Consider the following 21,476-nt stretch of genomic DNA (forward strand, 5'->3'; position numbering starts at 1 on the left):
GCTGTAGAATTTCTGTTTAAGCATTAAACTGGGTGCCGTGTTCAGGAGTGAGACGCACCTCGGTGGGCAGGAAGCCTTTTTAATGCTTGTTTTCTAACAGAATAAACTCTGAGCTCCAAAAACTGTTTATCTCTCTGGGGCTGGGGGGTGGGGGGTACCTTCATCCTGTTCAGGTCAGCTCTTATTGGCTATCAGGTGATACCTGAGCAGGAGCTTATCGTGGTTTATTTCCATGCAGGTATTTCAGGCTTTAGCAAAGGTGGGGTCCTGACAGGGGGGACCCACAGAGTGGTCTTTGTCCCCGCAGGAGGGCTGGCTCTGTGACCTGGGGTTCGACCTGGACTTATCTGATCCTCCTGGAGTTCAGATCAATGATGACCTGCAGGGAGGAGGGGTGATCGCCGTGGGTTTAATAACAGGGGGCTGATAGTGGGGCAGTGCATCTGTCAGGAGGGACAGCAGCAGCTCTGTTTAGAGGGAGGAGAATCGTTTCTTTTTCCTCTAAAGCAGCTGGTTTCCTGTTTTCTAAAAATTCACTGAGAGTAAACAGTTTGAGAGTCGGTGGATTCTTCATGCATATTCATAAATATCTCTGAAAATTAAACGGAGTTCTGGATCGAGGCTGCTCCAGTGAACTAAAACTAGACTAAAAACAACGATCACTGAGTTCCACGTGTAGTCCTATAGATAATATCCTCTGTCCAACTTTCTTTTGTTGTTTGCTGTATTTCATTCTGTTTAACTTTTTCCATATATATGTAATTGGTTATATCTGAACCTACGTCATCTTTATGGAAAAAGACAACTGGAAAACCAAATAAAGAGATTTGAAAAAAAATCTGAAACAATAAGATGTGCTTGAAAAACGAACTACAATCAAATAAAATGCAGAGAAAACGTCTCCAGTTTGAGTTTTTGTGGAGCAGATGTTGACTCTGAACTTCTGAAATCTGACGTCTGACAAATACCCCTCAATAAATAAATTAAAGAATAAAACTTAAAGAACTGAATCCTCTCTGGAAGCTGACTAGAATGACGAGGAATACAGAAGTATAATAACTCTGCTCTGCGCGTTTTAGGTTTTATGGATATGTGGCTGTCATCTGACACTCCAGGTTTCTCTTTGAGATCACGCCTCGGACTCCAAGCCTGCCGATCCACAAGGATCTCTATTAGATCAGATTAATTTTTGATAACTAATAGTAACAGGAAAATGTCCCATTTTCACTATTTTTATGCTCGTGAAGAGTCAGATCTGGATCGACTCCAACAATTCCCTCCTCTGTCCAGACGATCCAAACCTCTTTGACTAATCTGAACAAATTAAGGCTGAACGTAGATCCAAAAACGAGCAATGAGAAAAAAATACAACAATTACCAGATATTTATTTAACAGACATAAAACCTAAAACCCTACATCTGTTTCTGGGTTTCTACAGCTTCTTCTTCAGATTTCAGACTGTTTTATCAGCCTCACAGTCTTCATTTGATCTGAGGATAAACAGTCCAGACTTAGTCTGAGGGTTGCAGATTTCAGAGTCCAGTATTAATCAGATTATTTTTTATCTTCTTGGAGATACAAAGTAAATGAAATCACAGAGTAGATAACGGGGATGAATGTGAAGCCGCACCGCTGTGTGAGCGTGTAAACAGTTTCCAAACCCGTGCAGATGCAGAAATCTGACTCAGATCTGGCCTCCGTAATCGTGCTGCGTGCCGTAGTTTGTGATGATGAGCGGCTCTTTGTTCCTCTCCGGTCACAGTTTATTGCACATCTTTGTCAGGCACCTCTGTTTCAGGTCTGTGGAGGAAAGGTTACAGCCAGGTCACAGAGTTTTACGACAAAACAAAACCAGCTACGGCAAACGTTCCCCTCTGCTTCCTCCGGATTACAATCCACGAATGATCCGTATTTCAGTGTGTTTAAGAGAAACAAACCGAGCTGCTGGCTGTTTCCACAAACACACACGAGCAGAATCACGTGAAGGATTTATTACAGTGCAGGCAACCACAGCATACCACCTTAAACAGGGTCACACTCCTCAAAACACCCTTTGTTCCTTTGGTTAGCGGACACAATAGGAGGAGTGTGACGAGCTCTGAGCTCCGATCTCAGCCTGAAGGACGTCAGCAGGCCTCCCAGCTCAGGAAGACATTCAAACTTTCTGTCATTCCTTCAGCGTGCGACTGACTGCACTTTTTACTCGTGGATCAATCAGGCTGCTGATAAAGATTAGACAGACCCAACTAATCACTGCTGCACTGTTGCATTATTATCAGCTGCCAAATATTTACTCGTTATCACTTCAGTGTTGCTGCACTCGAGATGAGTCGAGCGAATCTTTAATGAGATCTACCACGAGCATCACCCCTGCACAGCCTGCACAGATTTATCTTCTTCTTCTTTTAAGTATGACACACGTTCACGAGCTGCAGCTCTTTTCATACCTTTGGAGAGATTACACACTAATGATGTGTCTCTCCACCCTCATCTCCATCAGCCACTGTTCAGGGTGTAGAATCAAAGTCAGTCAAAGGGAACCGGCAGCTGCTGGCAGCTCTTAAGGTGGAATGTTTTCTTACATCATAAATCTGTCTCTGAACACACCTTAAATATTGATATGACCACTCAAACCCTTTAGTTTGTCTTAATCCTGACATCAGCAGTGACTGGTCCTCTAAGGCTGCCGGGGCTTTCCCATGATGCACTGAGTGTTTCTTCTTCACTGACTCGTCATTCTCTGTGTTTATACACCTCTCTACATTTAATCATTATTTATTATTAATCTGTGGCTCTCCTGTCTTCCTCCCCTCACCCCAACCGGTCGCAGCAGATGGCTGCACCGCCCTGATCCTGGTTCTGCTGGAGGTTTCTTCCTGTTTGAGTTTTTCCTTCCCACTGTCACCAAGTGCTTGCTCATAGGGGGTCATATGATTGTTGAGGTAATGTTTTGGCTTCTATGTAAATAAAACTGAGCTGAATTGAACAGAATTAAGAAAATCCTAAACCTCTTAAAAATCCTCCTTCCCGCTAATAACAGTTTTCCACCATTTTATCTTCACTGGGATCATAATCCGAACTTTGAGGAGAACCTGTTAGAAAACATCATGAAGTTTTGTCATGAGCCCGAGTGTAGAAAGGTTTAAAAAGCTTTAGCGAGCTCTCTTGTCTCCACACTGGTCATCTCCAGTCCAGGAAACACAGGAGCACGTTTACACTGAAGCTTGAAATCACTTATCTGAAGGAGCTTTTTGTAAAAATGTGATTTATCTTATTAAGTATTTAAAAATAAAAAGATAAAGTCACTGTGAAGTGCCGTGAAGTGACTCGTTCTCCACCTCCGATGGAGGTATTCAGCCTCCGTGCATGGATCCCCACAGGGCTCCTCGATCACAGAAGAAGCCACGATCAGAATCATTTTGTTCAATAATCGTAACTTCATGCATCGCTCCGTCATCTGCTGCTTTTCTAGTCCGGGTCAGGTTGTGGGTGCAGCAGTCTAAGCAGACATTCTTCTGCCTCCCCACCTCTCCAGCTTTTCCAGAGAAACAATCTCTCCAGTGTGTCTGGGTCTGCCTTGACGTCTCCTCCCAGTAGGACATGAAACACCTGACCAAAGAGGCGTCCTGGTCAGATGCCCAAACCCCCAACTGGCTCTCTTCATAGCAAAGGAGCATCAGCTCTACTCTGAAAAAAACCCAGACGCCAGACAGAGGAAGCTCATTTCTGCAGGATGTATCCACCATCTCACTCTTTCAGTCATCACCCACAGCTCGTGGCCGAGGGTGGGAACGTAGATCGACCAGTAAAAGTAGAGCCTGAAACACTTCCTCCACACAGGGAAGCAGCTCATCCCCAGCATATTTACTGAGCTTAAAAAATATATTTTAATTTCAATGAAATCAAAAATAATTCAAATAGTGGGCATGCTGTTCTTGTGGGAGGTGCTATAGGCAGCGAGGGGAGAGCTGCAGGAGGACTTTACCCTCAGATTAGGCTCACAGGTGCCTGCCTCCGTTTTTATAGCCTGGCTATAAAACGCCTGGCTGGTAGCCTGGTTTTTATAGACCGTCTGCAGGAAACTTTCTGCAGCAGCCGTCGTTCAAGAGAAGACTGCAGAGAGTATACTGACAACGCAGAGCTGTCATCTCGGACTTCCACATTTTCTTTCATTATTGTCTTTATCTTAATCATAAAATAAGCATTATGTGGAGAAATGAATGCGTTTGCTCTCCATAAATGAGCTGCAGCTTCTGCGATGTTGTGCTGTTAGCTGAGAGTTTTTAATCTTTGCCTTCGCTGCTTTTCATGTCACTTTCTAATCAGGTTTATCGGAGTCTAAAAATAAACCCGGAGGTCTAATGAGAGCCGGAGGACTGAGCTGACAGGCCTCTCGACGGCCTGCCGCTGGAATCGTTCGGCGTGTCAGACGCTGGGAAAGAGGCGACTCTCTCCACAACCTCTTGAGCCCATTAGATTCCTGCAGAGCTGCTGCTCTAATGAGCTGTGATACGGGCCGACACGTCGCCATCAGCACAGGTGAAGGATGGAAGCGAGCTCCCCAATTATCCGGTGTGCTTTAAATGCACCAACATGGATCAACTCTCGTACAAGCTTTAGTGATGAAGCAGGAAACAACAAGTCATTATAGAACTACAAAATGACCTCATCTTTGAGGCTTTCATTTCTCGGCCCTTACTCATCAGGTTTTCTCCTTGTTATTGTTAAAAGGCCTACTAAGACTGTATATAAAAGATGGAAGCAGCAACTGTGACGTCACCCTCTGGATCTGGAAGTCGTCTCATGTGAAGCATTTTCATCTTGGTGTTTTGAAACACGCGAGGCGTTTAGAGGACCTGCCGTCCTTCACTCACCTCCCTGTGCTGCTCTCGGTGCAGGTTCGTGGGTCGATGTTTGCGTCTGTGTTCACGCTTTAACCCTTTTCTGATAACAGCTCAGCGTCCATGTTTACGATAATTAGCCACAAATTCTGAATGAGGAAAAACGGCTCAGCATTGTACTCAGTGTAGTGTTCTTCTTCAATAGGTTCGTTTTATGTTTCCTTTCTTAATTGCCGTCATCTTGTCCTGTCATGTTTTCATCTCATCTGATTATTTTAGCACTTTGTTTTAAATCTGCTACATAAATAAATTAGACTTTGCATTATCATACCATATGCATTCATTACCTCTAGACTGGACTATTGTAACTCCCTCTATTTAGGCCTCCCTCACTCCTCTCTTTACTGTTTGCAATTAGTACAGAACGCTGCTGCACGATCATATTACTCCAGTTTTAGCTAACTTACGCTGGCTTCCTGTGAAATTTCGCATTGATTTTAAAATTCTTTTACTCACTTATAAAATCTTAAAACACTGCCCCTAGCTATTTAACACAACTTCTTCATTTGTATAATCCTAAAAAAGCACTAAGATCTTCTGACCAGATGCTCTTAATGCAACCTAAGTCTGGGTTGAAAAGCAGAGGTGATCGTGCCTTTGCTATTGCAGCTCCTAGACTGTGGAACAACCTCCCTATTGCCATTCGCTCTTCTGAGACTGTTCAGTCTTTTAAATCTCGTTTAAAGACCCATCTTTTTACTCTGGCTCTGACGTAAAATATTTTGATTATCATTTGGTTGGTTTCTATGTTTGTCTCGTCTTGTTGTTTGGTAAATGTGGTTTGAATGAGACTCGGCGGGTCCAGGGATCATAGGTTTGAGCCATTTTATTCAATACTTGTCACACCACAACACACCCCAACCCCTGAGTCCCCGTGTCTTTAACTAGGCAGGCGTGATTAAGGATACCGTGCAGGTGCGTACGCCCTCCCTGCACGGCACCGGAGACCACGCCCCACCACAGTAAATTTGTCTTATTTTATTTATTTCCTAACTTGTGAAGCACTTTGATCAAAACTGCTGTTTTTAAATGCGCTATATAAATAAATTTTGATTTTTTTAAAATTTGATTTTGATTATCATTGTAGGGTCTTCACCTCGCGATATTAAGCACGGTGAGGCGACTGTTGCTGTGATTTGGCTCTATGTAAATAAAATGTATTTTTATTTAATGGAACACTGAGGAGTGAAAAATCAGTGAGTGACATTTCAAATGCTTCCTCCATATTTTATATACAGCCAGCTCAGAACCCAACAAATCAACATCATGTTGTATGCTCTGTATGCTCTGCATGCTTACTGAGACACTACACCCTGCTTTACACTCATTTTCTCATAGACTTCTATACAGTCTGGGCTTTTCTGCACACCGGGTTTCGCTTCCTACCGGCCATCAGAAAGAATGCAGACATAAACCACGTTTCAGAACTGGATGCTACGGCCATATTTCATGATGTCACACATCTCCATCAGCAGCCACAGAAAGCTTCTTTTACGTCTTTCGCACATCCAGTAATTCTCTAAATGCTGTAAGACCCACAAACGGCAGCTCAGATGCTTCGGAACCAACCACATCTTCCAGAAACTGCACGAATGGATCTGACTGGGAAACCGAGGGATTCTGCAACACGTCGGTCAGGCGGTGAGGCAGGCCCTGATTTATATTCTACTGGAAGCTAATGCAAACCATAGTTTACAAAATGATCATCATGTGGTACTTAGGAAGACTTGAACAAGCAACTGAGAACATAAACTAACTCAGAATTTAGCGAGGTTATAATTTGATTGAGCGGATGAGTCGCCTCCTGCTGGCCATTAACAAGAGCGCAGGTTTAAACCACATGTTGGAATAAGGTAATCTATGTTGGTCCCCCTCAGCTGGGTAACGTTGCTGTTTATTTATAAGCTATTCTCCTTTACAGCAGCTGGGCTCCACGGTGGAAACATTTTGCTGCATAAATAAGAGAAATTTAGAGTTGGGTGATTAATCTTTCATCTTCCTGGTCTACAGCAGCCTTTCATTTCTAGTCGGCGCTGATCGCCGCTTTAATCAGTTACAACTACAAACGAGCGCACCCAGACTTCAGATCAGCTTCAGATGATCAACAACGATTCTCTGAGTAACAACGAAGCAAAATGAAAGTGAGATTTGATTTTTCTGTTATCTGTTCTCGGTCAGCAGAGCTTTGTAGGGTAAGCATGAAAATTGTGAATGTTTTTGTCAGCCTGGTGTCATTAAATGTTTTCTGAATTAAATTATCGCTGTTATCGCTCCCTGTTTTCTCCTCTTTGTGAGCAATTTCTCACCATGAAACACAAAAGCAGCCTGAGAGATCCTCTGGTAATCACTCCTCGTTATTTCTCACTCGAACATTAAAACCTAGTAAAGGTTTTAGCTTCTTCTTCTCATCTCTTGCAGATCCTTCCACACCGAGGAACCCAAACAGAAACCCCCTGATCATCCTATCCATATATTTAGGAATATTAAACATCCCTGGGTTTTCCTGCAGTGCTTAGAAGAGCACAATAACAATAATAATAATAATAATGGATTGGATTTATATAGCGCTTTACAATGCCACTATTCATTCACTCTCACATTCACACACTGGTGGAGGCGAGCTACAGTTGTAGCATGAATACTATCCTAAAACATTTTCATCTTCTATCATAGGGTGACAGCATAGCTTAAAATGCACCGATATGAGAAACAGTTCACCGTTTATACCTAATAAGATCACATCTTTCCTGTACTTCCAACTCCTCAAGCCATAGCCACTATTTTCTATGTTAAACTTACAGCTCCACATGCTTCTTTTATGCCTCATGCTGACACTTGAGTAGCTTTGCATGAATAACTGTTTAAATTAATCACTTTTAACTCCTGCTGAGCATCGGTGCAGCTACTGAGTCCATCCTCTGACTCAAACCAGCAGTTTTTGCTCCTCCTCCTTTGAGCCAATTTTCTCCTCATTGGCTGCCCCATAAAGTGGGTGTGGTTTTCACACTACAAGATGACATCATACAGAGCAAAGAGAAAAAAAACTGTCTGATCCATCACATTCTCGGTGTACATGAGATGAATTAAATACAGAAGGTTTAATTGAGACTCAGTAATACATCTAATAACTTATCAGTGCTCTGCAGTTTCAAACCAGCACCTTGAGGATTTGGATCAACATCAGTTGTTTTATCTGACCCCATTCAACATACGTGAATGATCAGACTGCTTTAAAATTATCTGTCCATGAATCGTTCGTCACTATGAATGTCTTCATGTTCTCAGTGTGAAAATGTCTATTTTTTATTACTTTCTTTCCTGTTAGCTCAAACATTCTGGAGGTGCATGTTTTCTTCAAGTTTCTTGGTCAAAATCTAAACAAACTCCTGCAAAATCAATAGATAAAGGTTAATCTAATATACGGAGGCGAGGGCAGCAGAGATACAGTGTTTTGGCCGACTGCATATTTTACAGAAATATTTTACCGATTTGAAAAGTTTACTCCTTTTCTCTTCAAACATCAATAAAATATGCAGTTTGCCCCGGGGCGACCAAACTCTTTCATACGGCTGTATCAGGCTGAAGCGCTGAGTTTATAATTTGCTGCTGCAGGTGTTTGTTTTATTGAACAGGGAGTCTCGAGCATCAGAGCCCGGCAGGTCACGTGCAATGTCTCATGCTGTCCACTTACTTCTGGAGAAGGAGACCCTCCTGACCCGCCGACACACCTCAGAGGTGTGCTTTTCATACCAGAGGTGGCTGTCGTCGCAGTACCTGCAAGACAAGATGACAGCGTGAAGCGCTGACCTTGAGCTTCTGCTTCAGAGTCAGCTCGCCATGAGTGAGAACTTCAGCTTTCAACAGACAGAAATAAGGCTTGTTTTGAGCCACAGAAGGATGTCTGAGCAATTTCAAAATAAAAAATATACATTTTAATTGATGATTAACCTGCAAACAAATACAGTCTTTACATGGAGGTGGTCACGGTCTCTGATCTGTGGCACACCAAAGCGTTCCCAAAACAGCGGGCAGACATAAATCTCTCCAGGACGTCCTGAGTTTGCCCAGGGGGTCTCCACCAGGTAAGACATGCCTGAAACACCTCACCTAGGAGGTGTCCCTCTCAGGTGACTTCAGATGTGTCAAAAAGAAAGGAAAAAAAAGGTTTTGGCAGCAGGGGAATTAAACCACCAGGACTTCCACCCTGAACGCTGCCCGGCCCACAGACCACTTCACCTCCACGGCCCGACCTGCTGAGCGATCGGGCCAAAGAGCCACAGCTGTCTGGCCTCTTCCTCTGACCTGGCTCCAGCACAGATCCTGGGGAAGGTAACTCGCTCTTTTTTTCTTCATAGGTGTGTTTCAGATCACTCGTAGTAAGAGCTGTAACCCCCAAACCAGGAGAATGGCACAGGTGTTAACCCTCAAACAAGCAGGGTAAGAAAAGTCAGAGCACCTCTGACGCCGAAAGGATTACACCAGGAGCTCAGTGATGCCCCGGCTCAGATCTGGGAGGAGCTGGGATGTCAGGCATGTATTTAACCACGTGGGGGCCAAAAGAAACTACTGAGTATCATTTTGAGTTGTTGTAATTTATTAAAATTTTGGCCAAATCAACTGGCCTGTTGCATCATTGTTTCACTTTGATTTTCAGGGTTTTTTTTTAAAACCAGCCCTCTGCACAAACAGCTTCATTTTAACATTTGTTGATGTGAACTGTCACGAATGACGTCAGCCACTCATTCTTGTTAAGAATACTTTAGAAAGCTTCACCCTGTAATTTCTGTCTACCTGTGTGTGTTCTCTGCCTTACACTGCCTGGGTTTATTGTGGCCACCTAATGAAGTGCAGCAGCTGAGAGAAATAAGTGATGCGACACTCTGAGCAGGAGTACGATTCAAACCGCCGTCTGCAGCGGTGCTGTCTGGAGGCAGCAGGGGGAATTTGCCGACCTTTTCATGCGCGTCTTGTGGCTGAAGGGTCTGCACAGGCACTGGGAGAAGAACTTGCACAGCTCGAGGACGCAGGGCTGCAGCTTGTGGGCGCCGACGGTCGTGGCGGCGCCGGGGACGGACTCGGTGCTCAGCTCCGGCCTCCTCCAGGGACAGCCTCTCAACACACAGAGAGAAGAACGTCAGTCGTGGACCGGCTTAATTAATCTGTGTGTTCTGCAGGAGAAAATCTAATTAGGAGGTGATGTCCACAGACAAAAGGTGATCGTCACATTAAAGATAATAAACATATCATAAATTAACCTTTAAAAGCTCACGGAAGCAGTTTGGAGCAGCGTCTTAATCACGGGTAACCTACTGCAGCTTCATGGCTCCTGATTATCATAAAAATACACATTCAGATGAATTTTAATTGCGTGCTCGTCCACATGCTGCACGTTTTTGTTCGCCTTGCAAACAGGATCACGATGATATCAGGAAAAATCTTTTCCTATTCAAATTTAAACCAACAAGAGGGATGTTTGGTCGCTGGTTTGGAAATGCAGCACAAAGGATTTCATCCTTGGAGCGTGATTAACATCAGCTTGGCAACACAACCAAAAAAGCACGCACAGAATCTGCTTTTCATACATGGGACATTTTAGAGAGCATATTACAGATGGTGTGATGATGTGAGGGAAGACGTGCACACTATTGTCAGTGTCTCTCTGATGGTGTCATTGGAATAGTTTCCAGCTGAACGAAGCTACAGTCAGTCGGGAAAATTTCAAGAAAGTTTCTTGAAAAGCTAAAAAAACCCGAGGCTGAGGACGTGAAGACCAAGAGTTTCCTCTGCAGCAGGGGCAAAGTTCAGAGTTCAAACACTAAAAGGGATGGCTGAGAGGAGACCTTCATGATGAAAGTCTGCAGAGAAACCTCATCAGAAACATACAGAGTGGACTTTGGACCTGCAGAGACCTGGACTGATACTAGGAGGAGTCCAAATGTGAGATTTTAAGAACTGTGTTTGTGTGAGGAGCAGAAGATCGATGCATTCATCTACAAGTGTGTGATGACAGGGAAGTGCCCAAAGCTGCAGTTCCTCTGACGTCCACTCGAGGCGGACTTCAAAATCCCACAGAGTCGTGTTAAAATGTTCACCTTTACAGCAGAAATAAACACGTCCTGATGCAAAAACACTTCCTGCCTCTGTGAAGTTTCCTCCTTTGTCACAACTGCACGAGTGTGATTATTTTTATAACTCACCTTTTTTGATTAGATCAAGCTTAAAGTTAAAGTTGGGGGTGTGCCTGCTTTGATTGACAGGTAGATGCTGTTAGGTGTCTGCTAGGCCCCGCCTCCACATCAGTAAGTCAGATCTGCAGTCTTTGGAGTTTGTGTTGCTTCATTTTTCCCACATTTACTAAATTTTCTTGGCAGCCTTCTGTAAACCGATCAGCTTCAGTTCCCTTTAAACCTCAGTGCTCTTCTGTCCTTCACGTTCACATTTGTCCTGCAGCTCATCCAAACCTCCATCTGCTTCTTCTCCATCACCACCAGCCGCTACACTCCGGGGGGTCCCGTCCTACCGCCTACTGCTGCTGGGGCTCTGCCCTGCGATGTAGCTTCTAATATTTTATAACTCTGTGCTTCAATAAATTATGTTCAGTTCTCTCAGAGTCTCTCTCCTTATTAAACTGCAGTCACTGAACCCGAACCATCGACTGATTCTGGAGCAGTTTTAATGCAAACATCCAAAAAGTCTGTGCTTCACTTTTGGTGAATTAAAATTCTGGTATTGTGTTCGTCTTTCACTTCACACTAATTAGCAGATGACTGTGCGAGTGTGCAGCTCGCTATAATTCAACGATAACTCAGCACGCCAGCCTCTAGTTCAACTATGGTGACCTGTGGCTCTGAAACATGGAGGTGAAATGCTAAGGTCCCAGCTGCTTGGAGCTATTTAGTTACATTTGTAACTTTTTAACATATTGTAATATTAAGTTTACTTAGTTACTGTTTCTACTGTTTTGGAGCAACTGTGACCACATAATTTCCTCTGGGATTATTCTTATTCTGCCACGCCCATCTTTTATTTACAGTCTATGTTTCCATGGTGACACACGGAGCTGTGATGGTGTGGGAGGGCTTCAGGCAACAATGAACCCACAGCAGCTTCCTGCAGAGACACAGCAGCACATGAGGTTTGAGGGTCATGTGACTGACGAGCCGCTGAAAACCTGACGTGAACTCATGAGTTCAGCCAACAAGTGCTCAGTTTTCCTTCTTCAGCATCATTGTAAAGAGGAGAAAATCAGAAAGAAAGTCTTCAGTCAGCAGGTGAACTCATGCAGCTTTTCATCTGAGCTCCTGTCTCCAAATTTACTCATCATTTCATTTTAATTTGAACAAAAATAAACACAAAAGCAGCAACGACCTGATTTGCAGCGTTCATTCCTGTGTGTGTGTGCGTGTCTGTGTCAAACATCAGCCTCCACAGGCCGACACTCAGACGTGTGCAGCTGGGTGACAAACGCTCATTTCACTGCACGCTAATGACTCGCTGACAAATTGCACAGGATGCTCCGGCCTTCTGATTGTTGCTAGGCAAAAATCAGAGGAGGGGACGGGAGCATCGGGGGCGCAGCTGTTATTTGCAGTGTGGTGTTACTGCCATCTAGTGGCTGTGCTGGGAAAGGTGAAGAAACACACTGAGCGCCTCACAGGTGATATCTTAGGAACCACAACCATCACGTGCTGCTCGACATTAATGTAGCTCAGGGCACATCCCCATCAACAGCAGGCGCTGGGTTTGGACTCACTGCTGGTAACAGATCGGAACATTTCTGTAACTTTTCTCGCTCATTTGTTGGACAAACTGTAACAATCATGATTACAATCGCCTGTTTCAGTTTACATCACCGTCACATTATTTCCCCCATTCCTGTCCCAGTTTCTTTTTGGAATGTGTTTTAGTCCTGAAACCCCAGAATGGCTGTGAATGAACAGACGACACAAACAAAACCTGAGATATGCTGAATTCATGCTGCCTACGTTTAGATAAAAACACTGGCGGCGTCAGCCTCCTTGTGGAGACACGTGTGGTATCAAACTCCTGCATCACGTTGTTCTCAACTTATCATAGTCACAAGATTTTCAGAAACCTTGACCACTGATTTTAACCTTGGGGTCAAAGTCACTATGATTCAAACTTATCAGAGATTTTTAGTAGATACACCCATGGTATAGATGCTCCTATGTCACCTGGTTCTCTCGTTATTACATTCACACACTTGCATGTCCATGCCGCCCGCCCGTCAGGTCATGACAATCGGCCGTTTACAGCTGAGGGATAAAAATCCAAGAAAATATACGAAGGGTGTCGCAGCAGGAGGGTCCTGGGTTTGAATCCAGCCCAGGGCCTTTCTGTGGGAGTGTGTGGGTGTTCTCCAGCCTCCTCCCACAGTCAAACACATGCAGTAAGTGTGAATGTTGCCTCTGTGTGTCCCGTCTTCCTCCCTGCCCTATGATAGCTGGGAAGGCTCCAGCCCCACGTGGCCCTGAACTGGAAAAGCGTAAGAAAGTAAATGTTTGTTGTTTTGTTGTTTTTCTACACAGTCTCAACTTTATCTACCGTGGGTCATATTATTTATGCAAATTACACTATATTCAATTAGTGAATGTGCATTTCACATATTTTAATCCATTGTCACATAAAATTGTCTTAATGTACGTTAACGACTGTGGAAACTGTTAGTTGACATTTGAATCCGTATTTATTTTCCTCACGATGTAATTATGGAATTTCATAACGAGCTCCTGGTTTACGCTGAGTGCAGTAGACAGATAAACGCTGAACGCTTGGCCTTAATTTGACTTTAACCTCTGCAGCTTAAAACCCATCAAAGCTTTCGCACAGGAGGCTGCGAGCCTGCGTTACCATGGTTACTATCTGCAGCATGGCTTCCCGTGCTCAAAACACACACGCACACACACACACACGCACACACACACCTTTCTCCAGGCTGAAATTGAATCAGTGCCGCTGGTGTGTCCAGAAATGACAGAGGAAGGCTGTGATGTGATTAGAGTCGCTTTGTGAGAGCAGGTCAGTGGGCGGAGTCAAACTGTGGCTCCAGTGATGTTACACAGGTCTCCATGTTTGATTTCCTCCGTGTCCATTCATCAATAACGACATAAAATCACTCGTCTGTCCTTATGTTTCCCAACAAGCCGTCATCATGGGTCACAGTGAACCCGTCGCCATCTTTGTTTGTCCAGCAGGTAAAACTGTGAATCGCTGCAGTTCTGAGAACTTCTTCAGAACTGAAGAAGCTTCTCGGATGAGAGGAGAAACATCTTCAAGAAACTTAAAGAAGTCCAGATTTTATCTCATCTATTCCTCTGGTGCATTTTTGGTTTTATTAATTTTTTATTCTGGTTATTTGCCACATTTCATCTTTTTTATTTTGCACAACTAACCAGAGAAAACACACAAGAGCATCTTCCTCACTGCTGAAGCTACAAAATAATTCATATTAAAATATCTGAAAGAACAAATCGTTTACCTGGTTTCTCCGTCTCCGTTGGCTTGCTGGGAGTTGTAGTTCCTCTAACTAGAGGCCCTGTAGTCCTCCTGGGCACCGTGGGTCCTGCTGAGGCTCGCACAGGTGGAAGTCTCGTGGGATGAACTGTGGAGGTCGTGTGTGGGGCTGCTGTGCTCGTAGACGCCGGCGTGCGGATCAGACTAACTGCTGGTGAGAAGGTTGAAGCTCTGCCCGGTGCCGTGGGTAATCGTGGTGCTGCTGTGGTCGGAGCTGCAGCAGTCAGAGCGGTGGTGGTGGTGGTTTGCTGTTTTAAGGTTGTAATTGGTGCTAAAGTTGTTTTTTCCTCTATAGTTCCACTCTGAGAAGATGCCACAGTGGGCGCGGTCCCCCTTTGTGTTGTTACAGCTCTTGCTGTCATGCTTGGTGCCATGGGTTGCTGGGTTGTCTCCGGTGTTTCGGCTGTAGTGTAACTCTGAGGCATGACGGTCGTAGGCTGTGGAGCTGTTGTGAGCGGCTGAGCTGTGGTGACCTTCGCTGTAGATGCAGCTGCTTCATCCACAGCTGTTGGTGAAGCTGATAAACCAAGAAAAAGAAATAGGCTCAATTTTCTGTCTCCACAAGTGTGAAACCAGGACGCAGCCATCATGGGACTGAAAACAGAACCACGTGTTAAAAAATAAACACGTTTACAGCCTGAGTCAGCAAACAGGTAAGGCTTAAAGGTGTCCTCGACTCCACCTCAGCAAACTGGACCTCTCCACTGTGTCCATGCAATTTAAACTTTTAACAGAACCTATGCATATAACTGTAATCTGTATACAGTCATATAAACAGCAAAAAAACGCATAAAAACAAACAAAACTACTTCATTAAACTTCACCAAAAACAAACAAAACAAACCGAGAGACAGAGAGTGGGAGCATCAGTGCTCAGATCAACATTGAGTACACTACAGGATTAAAAAAGGCTTGATGACCACAGAAGACCAGTTGGGGGATGATCACAGGATCTTTTCCATGTTAAAAAAACAACAACACACCTTTACAGGAAAGAAACACCCTTCAGAAGGCAGCTGTATCCAAGCACAGGGAAGACTTCACAGAGGTTTCAGACTAGTGCTGGTCTCAAGGACGGAGCGCCAGATTAGACTTTGATGATATAAAATGTAATAAAAGGCAGAGCAACAATGAACATATGAAGCTAAGATCAACCTGCATCAGAACCACAACAAGAAAAAAGCGCACAGGAGGCTTGAACAGGTAACAACGTACATCATACGACACTGGCTGTAAAACAGTGTGACGCACAGACACGCATCGCTTCCTTTAGCCAATAACTTATGTTTCTTAATCATGTGACACGAGACTCGACCACGGAGAGAGCTACACACTCTGCTGAGATTCACAGTTCAATAACATGACAATGAAAAGTAAAAAATACCCTGGCTGCAGCCGCTCCGTGTGCTCCTAACTATTCCAGTGACTCAAAGATTAGTCTTTTGGTCTTCCTGGTATTTCTCACACAAACAATTTCTCCTAAAAATTAAAACCTAGCATTTAACTGACTTCATTATATTTTTAAAAACCTGAACAATCTCTTTTATTTAATATTCATTCATGCATATCCTTTTAAATGTGCTTCCAGTTCTTTCTTTTACACATTTGGTTGTGAACATCAGAGATAAACCAGCTTAATCCTGATTAAACTTTGGAAACCGAGTCTGGCCCGAACTTCCTGACAGATCGAGCTGTGAAGACGAGCCAAACGCTGAACGCCGGCCTCCTGGAGAGACTCACCATGTGCGGTTGAATGGACTCTGCTGGTTAGCATGGAGCTCATCCCAGATGGAGAGATGTGACTCAGATTCGTGGGCAGTTGGTGCCATTCTGAGATTTAAAATAGACAATTTGAAGAGGAGAATTAAGCGGCTCTTCGAGCGTCTGGTTGATGACAGCAGATGCTTGAACGGGCCTTTTAAAGGTCCTGATGTACTCACCGACAGGGAGCCGGAAGGAGATGTTAGCTGGTTCAGAGAGACAAAGTGGAGAAAAAGAAAGTCATGAAAAAGAAGATATAATGATCTCTACACTGATCTGGTGCTGTTTGTTTTAATCTGCCACCTGCTGGTCATCAATGAATCCGTCACAAACCAGTAAACAGACCTGTGTGCGGTCCTTCCACGATGGTCTGGTTGAAGAGCGGCGTGATGGAGCCGACGTCCCACAGCTCAGGCACCTCTCTGCCTGGACAAAACACAACGTCGCATTCAGACAGACACCTTCATCATCATCATCACCAGCCCCATCTTTGATACCAGGGATGTTAAACTCATTTTACAGGGAGGACTGCGTACAGCCCACTGATCCAACGTGGGCCAAACAGTGAAACTCCAATCAACATAAAGTTTAATTACACATTTAGAAAAAGGAAAAAAGGGGCAATTTCTACAGTATGTCTCAGCTTTCTACGTGATAAAGATGAAAGAAATGTGTCAGTATGATGTAAACTGTGTATGTGTGTGCATTTATAAGGTTTAGTCATATATTTTATCTCTTTAATCGCTCTCTGAGGTCTGTGGAAGATAACAGAACCTTCCCCAGCAGGAGGCGCTGTTTTACCAACTGCGATTATCAAATGTTTTTGGATCGAGCTGCTGCTCTTTGACCTTTTGAGAGCTCTTTTTAGCCTCTCCGCAGGATGCTTTGCTGTGTTAAAGTGTAAAAAGAAAAAATGTTTTGTTAATGTTTACTTGATATCTCTTTAAAACCAAACATGGAGGTAAGGTCACAGTGACTGTTTCTTCACATTCTGCTGAGAGCTTTCATTTTAAAATGTTTAAAAACACAAACATTTACAAAAGGTTCCTCATTTTCAACCTCATCTTATCTGATTTTTGGCTTTTAAAAATGTTTTATAATGAAATAAATCAAGGGAGAAAATAAAAATGTAATACACACAAAGGAAACACCCTGTCGGCTCTAATCCTAACACTAAACTACTGGAATATACCCAACACATTTCTTACTGCTTGTTCTCAGAACAATAAAGATTCAGCTTTTAAAAACTGCCTTCAGTTTATAGTTTCACACAGCTATAATAAATCTGACTCCTTTCTTGTGAGCAGTGTTTTAATAGATGGACCGGGTGTCAGTCTTAGACGTAGGTCAGGAGCAGGAATAAAAGGTTTCTACTTTCAGACCTCTGTGAGGATTTAAAATAAGCATGCAGTGTCATTTCCCCAGGCCTCAGAACTTTACTCAGGACAGAGGAGGCCTACACATACCCATCTTACCGGCCATCACGCAGATGTAGATACAGTCTGAGTTATTCCTCTGGCTCACTGAGACACAAGCAGACAACACACCGTCAGCCAAAGACACAAACACATCATATAGCGTTTCATTTAAATAGCATCTACCACCTGAGAGTATCGAGGAGGATTTAAAGAGCTCGTGCAGGTAACTTGTAGAGTTTCCCATCACATCCAGCAGTATGGCTGTAAAGTCTGATGGGAAACAAAAACGAGTTTACATGCAGCAAACTGCACGAAGCGTAAAATGAGGCCGAACGTTCGAATCCTCCTGCCTGTTAGGTCGTTGGTCTCGTTTGTGACGCAGTAGCAGAATCGCCTCCTGAACACGCTGCTTTCTATGCTTCTCACACTGGAAACTGCAAAACACACAGAAACTGTTCAGAGAGCACGAAGTCATTCAGGGATTTAAAGTTTAAGACGTGTCAGGACAACACGGCCTCCAAACATCTGTTGACCCGCTTATTTCCAGCTTGTTAGTCTCAGCCTCTGCTAGCAGAGCTTTGCATGATTAACAGTTTAAAATAATCCTCATTTATCTTATTCTGAGCACTGATGCAGTTCATGCTCTGCCTTCAATGCTCTATTTTAGCTCTTCTCCTTGGGCTTCTGGGGCCTTTGCCCAGCTCAGATGAACATATTAGGCATGTCTCCTCTTGATGACATCATACAGATCCCACAGCAGGAAAAAAACTGTATTTAACTGTCCATACACTGACCTCACGACTGAGTGGATGACAACACAGCCACCACTGGAACAGAAGATATATGACAGATAATAAACAAAGTAACAGAATAAGTCCTCCTTAACAAAGTTTGGCAAATAAGATTATTTCTGTAATATGTTAGGACACATCCTCGGTGCTTTATTTTGCAGTTTTAAATAAAATGACGGGTTCTTCCTTTTCTCAGCCTTCACCAGTGCATCAAACTTCACGACTGACCCTAAAGGTAACAATCTGACATGATTAAAGAGAAAGTCTAGTCTTAAGAGTAGAGATGATTAACGTGCGGTGTAATTACTACACATTCACACCACCAGATGGCAGTATAGACAAATGCAGCCTTCACACGCGTTACTCTTTCCTGTCTGCAGCTTCGGAGGAAGCAGACGTTTGTAAGGAGAGAACATTTACTGTTGTAGACCAACAGGGTGAGTTTGTGCAGAGCCAGGGAGCTGTAGGACGTGACGCTGAGCAGAGAGAAGAGCTGCCGGGAGCCTGCAACACAAAACAGGCGAACACGTGAGCTCACACAGCCTTAGATGCATTATTACATACAGGAGAGCACTCCGTTCACTAATGAAAATCTCATGATTAAGGAGAAAGGTGCAGGCGGTTAGCAATAATGAGTAACAACGAGAGGACGGGGTTGATGGTGCGACCTCGTCAATGAGCTTAAAAACCAAAATCAGAGTTAAAATGTTAAAACTGGGCTGAAGGGAAGCTGCTCTTTGAGCGCACTGCTCCTTTAAATGTTGAGTCCTCTCTGCAGTTAAAAACCAACAGAAGTGTGACTCTGTGGTTCAGACCTGAAAGACGTACAGCGACAGGACAACGTACCCAAGTGGCTGGAATTTATTAAAGTATTGACGAGCGGCGTGAGGTCGATGGCAGCGGGGTCGATGTGCTCTGCCGGGATTTCTGGGAAATAAAAGCAGAGCGTGAAGTCAACGGGAGCTCGTTCTGGGTGTAATCTCCATTATGGAGACAGCAGCATCAGCAGAATGAGCCAGTGTAATTACTGGATGTACTGAAAGGGAAAAAAAAGTGACAGTTACCCAGAGGAATGGGTCCCCGGGGGGCGGGGCAGTTATTTAAACAACACAAGGTCAGTGTAACAGTCTAATCGACATTTCACTGAACAGATTTCAGATACAACCCAGAGCAGATTCACAGATGTTAGCTGATGACTTCTCTGTGAAGTGTGTGTTGGTGATGACGGTATTTACCGTTCCTCTGGGACGTTAACGACGTCTTTGACTTTCGGGGTTTGAGTTGGTAAGCTTTGGACTGAAGCCTGCTAAATTGCACATTTTATGCAAATTGACTGACTTTTAGTTACAAAAAGGAGGATTTTTTCACATATTTCTTAACATCGACCAACTGTACTCTCCATCCATCACCGCTGCAGCATCCTCAGCAGAGGCCCAGACCTCCACCAGCAAATCCAGGCAAACACTGAGGCGTTCCCAAGCTAGCTGAAAGATATAATCTTCAGCAATTTGCCAGGAACTCCTCACCTAGGAGGTGTCCAGGAGTCAGATTCCCAAACCAGATCAACCAGTTGAGCTTCACCATTTCACCGAAGCTCGTCTCAGCTGCATCCTATCGGTCACTACCCAGAGCTCGTGGTCGTTCGTGGGCGTAGATCAAGCAGCAAATCAATAACTTCGCTTCCACGCTCTCTCTTCACCACAACGGATCGGTCTGTCCATCTCCTGCTGTTCCCCCCCTCACATGTGAACCGTTCCCGAGTGGGCGCTCCACCCTTTCCCAGCTGTGAAGCTTGGTATTCATTGACTTTCTATCCATCCTCTTCCACTTATCCTTATCAAGGTTGTGGGGGGCGCTGGAGCCCATCCCAGCTACCAGAGGGTGAGGGGGGGAGTATACCCTGTGTTGTTGCAGGGCTAACACACAGAGACACACAGACAGGCAAACTCCAGACAGAAAGGCCGCGGCCAGGTGGAGGATTCGAACCCAGGACCTTCTAGGTGTGAGGCGCCAGTGTTAACCTTATTAAATTAATATATTCAAATATCATCTGGTTAAAGAAACAATATGAAAAAGAAATCTGACATGTTCAGTGACTCAGTCTGTGCTGTGATGCAAATCCAGAAAGATTTTTATTATTAAGAAACTGAAAACCTCAATAAACCTAATTTCCTGAATGTAGTGGAGGGACAGTCGTGATCTTTAAAAAGATATTCATATAAAAATACACTGAAGCCAGTTGTGTGTGCCTCCACATCAACTGTGTGTAGGGTTTTTATTTTTGCTAGGTGACAGCGCTGCAGTCGAAGTACTTTGTGGGTCTTGAAAGTTTTTTTGTTCGAGCTGGAAAACAACACGTTGAAACGTATTTGGCAGCCACAGTATGTGAACAAGCAGAATGAGAACCAAGGAGGAAAAATACCCGTGGAGTCAGCAAAGTCTCTCCTGTGCCTGTCCTCCTGCTGTCTGCAGATCAATGCTGGAGGAAAAAAAACAGCAGTTATTACTATTATTAATAATTAAACCAAACAATAGAGCCTTTATGGCCTCGGCCTACCTTGGCTCATGAGCAGGAGTATTAAAACTGCAGAAACACAGATTATGAAAGAGAAGCGTGGATGCTGTGTGAACCTCCAGGAGCCTGCCATGACTGCTGCAAACACAAACACACAAACAGCATGCAAACGTTCACTCTCAACATAAAAATAAAGCTTTTAGTGGGCTACATGGTTAGCACAAGGGCAAAGCTACCAAACCCCGTGAATTTGCATCTCATGTAAGCTGCAAAACTCAGCTCTTATATGAGAGACACGTTGCTCTGTAGAAATCAGCCTCACACACAAACAGATCATAGAGACAGGAGTTCCAACATAAAAGCTGAATCGATTAGCATCATCATCATCGTCACATTACTGCTGGAGACGACGTTAAAAGTAATTACTGTAACACTTTGTAATGCAGCTGAGGGTGTAATTAACCTGTAACTGAATGAATTTCAATGCATTTTATTTGAAATTACAGTGTAATCGAATACTTAAAGCTAGGTCTATGAGAGTAAGGATGTAACAGG

At 43.9% G+C, this 21,476-nt stretch overlaps 1 protein-coding gene across 1 annotated transcript; it reads right to left on the reverse strand.

Annotated features, from left to right (window-relative positions):
* Nucleotides 1-1,501: 1,501 nt before the first annotated feature.
* Nucleotides 1,502-21,054, reverse strand: LOC134616195 (HERV-H LTR-associating protein 1). Its single transcript, XM_063460924.1, is given in 14 exon segments — nucleotides 1,502-1,801; nucleotides 8,594-8,676; nucleotides 9,855-10,011; nucleotides 14,402-14,953; nucleotides 16,177-16,266; nucleotides 16,377-16,403; nucleotides 16,543-16,619; nucleotides 17,664-17,720; nucleotides 17,802-17,929; nucleotides 17,931-18,049; nucleotides 18,827-18,910; nucleotides 19,253-19,333; nucleotides 20,829-20,885; nucleotides 20,964-21,054. Coding segments are annotated over 14 exon segments (1,647 nt in total). The 3' UTR covers nucleotides 1,502-1,757.
* Nucleotides 21,055-21,476: the final 422 nt, after the last annotated feature.

Source organism: Pelmatolapia mariae, linkage group LG18 (genome assembly GCF_036321145.2).
Source record: "Pelmatolapia mariae isolate MD_Pm_ZW linkage group LG18, Pm_UMD_F_2, whole genome shotgun sequence".
NCBI lineage: Eukaryota > Metazoa > Chordata > Actinopteri > Cichliformes > Cichlidae > Pelmatolapia > Pelmatolapia mariae.